At 56.8% G+C, this 6,927-nt stretch overlaps 1 protein-coding gene across 1 annotated transcript; it reads right to left on the reverse strand.

The window, feature by feature from the left end:
* Positions 1 to 5,989: 5,989 nt before the first annotated feature.
* Positions 5,990 to 6,659, reverse strand: VPREB1 (V-set pre-B cell surrogate light chain 1). Its single transcript, XM_040251308.1, has 2 exons — positions 6,614 to 6,659; positions 5,990 to 6,531 (listed from the first exon to the last, which is right to left on the reverse strand). Exons 1-2 carry the CDS (start codon positions 6,657 to 6,659, stop codon positions 6,116 to 6,118), a joined length of 462 nt encoding a protein of 153 aa, XP_040107242.1. The 3' UTR covers positions 5,990 to 6,115.
* Between the last annotated feature and the right edge of the window lie 268 nt (positions 6,660 to 6,927).

Genomic DNA, 6,927 nt, shown 5'->3' on the forward strand with positions numbered 1-6,927 from the left:
CACACATCCATGGGTCTCTCTCTCTCACACGCACACACATCCATGGGACTCTCTCTCTCACACGCACACACATCCATGGGTCTCTCTCTCTCACATGCACACACATCCATGGGTCTCTCACACGCACACACATCCATGGGTCTCTCACACGCACACACATCCGTGCATCTGACACACACACCCTCATAGTAAGCATAATAGGAGCGACCGCCACCCCCAGCCCCTCCAGAAGTCCTCCTCTCCCCACATTGACGCTCCATCCCCCTTGAACACAAGCTCCCTGTCCCCCACCCAGGCTCTGTGAACCACCCTTCCTCTGCTTTCAGGGCCTATGATTTTGACTCCTACTCTTGCCTGGAAAATCCCAAGGACTGCAGCCTACCAGGCTGCTCCGTCCATGGGGTCACAAGAATCAGACACGATGAGCGACTTCACTTTCACTCTTCACTTTCATGCATTGGAGAAGGAAATGGCAACTCACTCCAGTGTTCTTGCCTGATGAACCCCAGGGACGGGGGAGCCTGGTGGGCTACAATCCAGGGGGTCCCAAAGAGTTGGCCACAACGGGGCGCATGTGAGCAGGCACACACACACACACACACACACACACAGACACACTCACAGATACACACACACACAGAGACACACACACAGACACACTCACAGATACACACACACACAGACACACTCAGACACAGACACACACAGAGACACACACACAGACACACGCACACACACACATAGACACACACACAGACACAGACAGAGACACACACAGACAGAGACAAGCAGACAGAGACACACACACACAGACACATGTGCTCATATCTATACACTCTGGATGGTGATGGGAAATGGATTTCTTACAGGAGGTTTTGGTAGGAGAACCTTTGGAGAGTGTGGTTTTGATCCAGTGTCTGTAGGAGACGAAGTTCGTGGTCCCATCCGCGCTTGCCCATCAAGTTTGTGTTTGAAACTCCTCTCTGCTTCAGGCCCCCAGAGTGAATTTCATGAAAGCCACATGCCCGCGTGGTCAGGCCGCCCCAGACGTCCTGTGGGCACCTGCCCAGTGCAGTCACGGGATGCCGTGGCAGGTAGACTGACTTCTCCAGGTGACCGGGAGTTCATGAAGGAAAGGTCAGGCTCCAGGGACCACGTGACTTTGCGTGGATCCCCATACTCCACACACAATGACTGGGCGTCTGCAAGGGCCTGATACTGAGTCGTGAGACCTCACAGTTCTTGGGTAGATGGGCCAGGCCCTGAACAGTAATGGGGTGCAGCCACCCTAATAGCTGCCATGCGGCTGAGTATGGGGGAGCCCCTGGGGTCCCCAAGTCAGTCCAGCTTCTCCCCACTGTGGGGCCTGGCTGGCTCACTCCAGCCTGGGACCTAAGCTCCTCGCACTTTGGGGGCTGGGTCTCCCTCGGGGCCCCAGGCGGAAACTGGTCCCTCCCAGTCACCCGGGCACGTGTGACACTCCCCCACTGCCCAGGGAAGCGGTGGTTCCCCCAGGGACAGCCCTAGGTCTTGGGGACAAGAAGGGGCTGTCCCTCAATTCAGGGACCCCCAGCTACAGCCCACCCGCCCCGTGCCCTGTGCCTGGCCGCTGCTGCAGACCACGTATCCCGCGGTGGCCGTGGTTGGAAGTCCACGTCTGGCTGGACCCCGGGGACCCTGGAGGGGTGGGCGGCTGAGAAGCATCTTCAGAGCATCAGCTGCCGGACACACGTGTAGCTTAAGTGGACGTGTCCTAACGAGGGAGGCTGAAGCGGATGACAAGGGCCCAGAAGTGCTCGTCCTCATGCGTGGAGCCGCCAGGGAACCTGTGATGACGCGGGTTCATACTCAGCAGGTCTGCGGCGGCCTGGACACGTGGCATTTTTCACAAGCCCCCAGGTGACGCTGGGCGCTGCCAGCCTGTGGGTGCCCTGCACCACGCCTTCGTGGTGGTTCCCCAGGACAGCTCTGAAGTCCGCAGAGCTGACGCCGAGCCTGAAGCTGCTGCATCTCTGGGCCTCTGGGTCGAGGATGAGCTGATGAGACGCCGGGAAGGACAGGAAGTGTCTGATTTGAGGGACTCGTCCAGACCGCCCCCAGCTGGACGGCAGTCACTGGGAATGGAGGGGTCAAGGTTGGCCCGTAAGGACCACCACTCTCCCAGCCCCGGTTCCCTCTCTGCGGCCCACGCAGCGTCCAGCAGAGGAGAACCTGTCACGACTTCCAGCCCGGGTGCCACCGTGCCTTGAGGGCGGCAAACAGAGCTTTAACTTTGTTTTTTAATGGCTTTCTTTCTTTTTTAACTTTGAGTGAGTGGTGTAAGGTGGGTTGTGTTTTCCTGAATCTCTCCTTAATTTCTCTTCTCTCGGGACAGTGAAGCGTTTGGGAGCCGGGTTTAGTCGTCGCCAGGGTCACATGGATGGTTTCAAGTGTTTCTCATTCTTGCCCTCTTCCTCCGTTCAGGGTGTTCTAAGTCACGAGTCTTTCAAAGAGGACACTCCTACGTGCTGTGTTAGTCGCTCAGTTGTGTCGACTCTGCGACCCCAGGGACTGTAGCCTAACAGGCCCCTCTGTCCGTGGGATTCTCCAGGCACAGATACTGGAGCGGGTTGCCACTTCCTTCTCCAGGGGATCTTATCAACCTAGGGATTGAACCCAGGTCTCTTGCATTGTAGGAAGATTCTTCACCATCTGAGCCACTATATATATATACATATGCGTATGGAGAATCCCAGGGACGGGGGAGCCTGGTGGGCTGTGGTCTCTGGGGTCACACAGAGTCGGACACGACTGAAGCGACTTAGCAACAGCAGCATATATATATATATACACACACACACATAATGGAATATTACTCCGCCATAAAAAAGAATCAACTAATGCCATTTGCAGCAACAGAGATGGGCCATCACGCTGAAGTCAGTCAAAGACAAATAGCATACTCTATCACTTCTATGTGGAATTGAAAAAAAGAGTATACAGATGGGTTTGTATACATAACAGAAGCAGACTCACAGATTCGAGAGCAGAGCTATGGCTGTCAAAGGGGAAAAGTGATGGGGGAGAGGCTGAGAGTTTGGTATTCACATAGGCACACGGTTATATAGATGACTGTTGGGGACCTACAGTATATGTAGCAGAGAGAACTCCGCTCGCTATTCTGTAAGAACCTAACTGGGACAGGAACTCGGAGGAGAATGGACACAAGTGTGACTGAAGGTTTCGGCCGTACACCCGAAGTTGCCCCAACACTGTGAGTCAACTACACTCCAAAATAAAGTAAAAATTAAATTAATAACAAAAGAGATGAATGGCAAAACTAAAAATACAGGAAAAACAACAATAATGAAGAGCCATACACCAACACTTTAAAAAAAAAAAAAAAACATCTTTTAGAGAACCAGCTAAAGTGAAGGTGATTTGGCCCAAATGTTCTAAAGACAAAACTGAATGGGCTGTTTACGACGCACTGTGTCTCTGGTTAGGCACCGACTTGAGAAGCCTTGTGCTGCCCGAAGACAGAAAAACTTCCCACAGTCGCAGTGGATTTAAACACCTCAGTATCTTATCCCCATGAACTCGTGATGGTGCTAACAAGTTGAAGGGTGCTGGCACACTGACTTGTGATTTTCGATGACTGGTAAATACGGAGGGAAGATCGGACATTTATCCTGCCTTTACTATAGGAAAGTCCCTGGGGCGCCTCAATTATGGATGAGGGGACGTGTCCCTCCTAGTTCTGCTGGAATGAAAATGTCCTCATTTCTCATCCTGTCGTGAACTGTGTGCACATCACAAAAATGCCATGTGGAATGAGACGCCAGCCAGGCCCCGCTGCGCTCAAGGGCCTCTGAATGTCAGCCCCACCCCGGCCTCTTTGAGTGGGGTCGCCTGCCCCAGCTCGACTTGCCAAACCCCCGTCACAACCACACGGGCCTCGGTGTGTGTGCAGAGCCCCCGCACTTCGCTGCGTCTGATAGGTAGGATCCTTCCCACCAGACCCCTGGGTCCTCCTCAGATCCCCTCCCCGGGCCTCGATGTCTAACTCGGGCCAGAACGTCTGGGCCCTGGCCTTCAGTACCACTGGAGACAGGTCCCGGCCGGCTGGGTTCTGCGTTTCTGGGTCAGACTTGGGAGGGGGATATAGAGGAGCCGACAGGACTCCCTGCTCTCTGGGTTTCTCGCTGTGACTCTGAATCCCAGAATCACAGAGGATGGAAGCGAGAGAAGGCCTGGTTACAAGCAAGAGACAGAGCTCTTTGAGGGCCACCTAGCTGGCCTCTGGAAGCCGGGGCCTGGAGGTCTGTGACCAGAGGCAAAGGTCTGAGGCAGGGAGAACTCAGTGCATTTCAGAGAGCGGAGCCAGTTCAGTCGCTCAGTCATGTCTAACATTGTGACCGCATGGACTGCAGCACACCAGGCTTCCCTGTCCTTCACCAACTCCCGAAGCTTGTTCAAATTCATATCCGTCCAGTCAACGAGGCCGTCCAGCCATCTCATCCTCTGTCGTCCCCTCCTCCTCCCACCTTCAATCTTTCCCAGCCAAAGTATTGGAGCTTCAGCATCAGTCCTTCCCATAAATATTCAGGGCTGATTTCCTTTAGGATGGCCTGGTTGGATCTCCTTGCTGTCCAAGGGACCCTCACAAGTCTTCTCCAACTCCACAGTTCAAAGGTCTGATGCAGGAAGCAAAGCATTCAGGGGCAAAGGTCTGATGCGGGGAGAACTCAGTGCATTTCAGACAGCGGAAGCCCAGAGAGGCTGGAAAGCAGCCAGAGCTGAGATAAACGGTTTTACAGGAGACTCAGGACACACACACACACACACACACACACACAACACACAGAGGGAAGGGCTGCCCCTGAGGGTCTTTTCAGTCTTGAGAAATAGACATTCTCAGGCCAGTTTGGAGTCACAGGAGAGATGGTTCACCTGGCACCTCTCTGAATGGGAGACGTGTCCACATGTGGTGTGGACGTGGATGTACGGGGTCCCTCTCTGCAGGGCACATGTGGACCCTGCACCTCGGGGCTCGGGGTGCAGATATGGGCCAGAGTAGCAGGAACCCACGGTCTCCCCTTCACCCAGCAAGCCCACTGACGAGGCCGCATCCCTGCCCACGGGGTCTTCTGGGGTCCTGAGGGGTTGGTACCCTGGAGTGCACAGGCACAAGGGGCCTTGGGCGGCCTTGCTCACCCCACCGAGTGTGGTCTGGCTGCAACCTGGAGGCAGGAAAGGGTGTTTCTCCAGAGCAGGGTCAGCAGAGCACGGCCCAAGCGCCACCGCCAGCCAGCCTGGCCCTGTCTTGCTTCTGTAAACCAAGTTTAACAGGAAGCAGTCATGCCCGTGCATTCACAGAGGGTCTGTGGCTGCTTCTGAGCTCTCAGGACAGAAATAAGTAGTTGCCACAAAGATCGTATGGCCCAGAAAACCAAAACTAGTTACTATCTGTGCCTTTTACAGAGAACACTTCCTCTCACCTGGCTGAGGGTGTCTTGGTTGGGACGATTTTGCCACCTTGGGGAACTTTGGTGATGTCTGGGGATGTCTGTGGTTGTCATAACTACGGGTGGAAGACCATTTTGGGGGGTGGAGGCCAGGGATGCTGCTGGATCCCCCTGGAGTGCAGGCCAGCCCCCCACGGCACAGAACCGTCTGGCCCAGTGGGGGACTGAGTCCACACCCATCCCTGGGCACAGCTCTCCTCCCCAGCAGGCCAGCAAAGGTGTTTTCTAAGCTGCCTACTCCATGCCCACAATGAGGTGACAACAGCGGGTCCTGTCCTTGGCAGGGGCACCCCCGAGGGGCCGTGTCAGCCCCCTGCCCCGGCAGACCCACAAGCCCAGGGGCTCCAGCCAAGCAGACCATGGCCAGCCAGTCTCGTGGGGCCTTCACCCTGGCATTCCACTCATTCTGATGGTTCTCAAAGCATCCTGGGCCTCCTCCGAACCAATTCAGACCACGCGGCAGAACAACTTCCCAAGACGCAAGCAGCTTTAATTCCTGAATCCAGCCTCCAAGGGGGTTCACAGGAGTGTCTTCTGGCCCTGGGCAGCCCACCGCCCCAGCCTCCTTGCCCACACCCCCACCCCGCGGGGATGCGGCCCTTAGGCCTTTAATGCAAGGGGAGCGTGTCCCAGGGGCCCGGGGAGTCCGGGGTGGCCAGCTCCCTTTCTTCCCTCTCCTCTCTCTGCGTCTCCCGCCTCTGCCTCATGACCCGGGCCCCCACAGCGCAGAAATAGACAGCCTCGTCCTCGGCCTGCAGCTCAGCGATGCTCAAATACCCCGTGTTCTTGGCCAGGTCTTTGGAGCATGAGAAGCGAGGCGGGACCTGGTGGCCCTGCCTCTTGTTGGAGGGGGAGAAATATCTCAGCAGGAATCTCGGGGGGTGACCGGGCCTCTGCTGGTACCAGTAGATGTTGTGAAGGCCGATGTTGTGGTCACCGCGCAGGGTGCAGGCCAGGCGGACGGTGGCTCCCAGAAACGAGGTCGCGGAAGGCGGCTGGCTCAGCACGGGCTGAGGGCTGCAGCCTGGGGACACAGAGGAGTGTGGGCACCGGGGCGGAGCAGGGCGCGGGAAGGGGCCGGGAGCCGCCAGCTCCGGGCTTCTCACCTGTGCAGTGGAGCAGAAGGCCCAGGAGGACGGGGACCCAGGACATGGTGCGGCGGAGCAGAGTTCTGCCGCCGGGGTCCTGGCGGAGCGGGGCCAGCCCTCTCCTCCGCCCCCCTCCCCACCTCCCAGGGGCGGGGCCTTGGCTCCCTGTGGCCATCCAAAACCTCCCTGGGTTTGCGATGCCAGTAGAGGGGATGGTCGCCTGCTGGCTTTTGTGGCTCCTGCCTTAACCCAGGGGAAGCGTTGAGGGAGGAAGCACCTGCCCGAGGCCCACAGCCCAGTGCCCAGGAGGCCAGGATGGAGTCCCCGAGGGG

This window comes from Oryx dammah, unplaced genomic scaffold, assembly GCF_014754425.2.
Source record: "Oryx dammah isolate SB20612 unplaced genomic scaffold, SCBI_Odam_1.1 HiC_scaffold_12, whole genome shotgun sequence".
Classification (NCBI taxonomy): domain Eukaryota; kingdom Metazoa; phylum Chordata; class Mammalia; order Artiodactyla; family Bovidae; genus Oryx; species Oryx dammah.

Coding starts and splice junctions, on each gene's coding strand:
- VPREB1 (XM_040251308.1), bottom strand. CDS start 6,659: ATGTCCTGGGTCCCCGTCCTCCTGGGCCTTCTGCTCCACTGCACAG. Junction 6,532..6,613: donor CCTTCTGCTCCACTGCACAG/GTGAGAAGCCCG, acceptor CTGTGTCCCCAG/GCTGCAGCCCTCAGCCCGTG.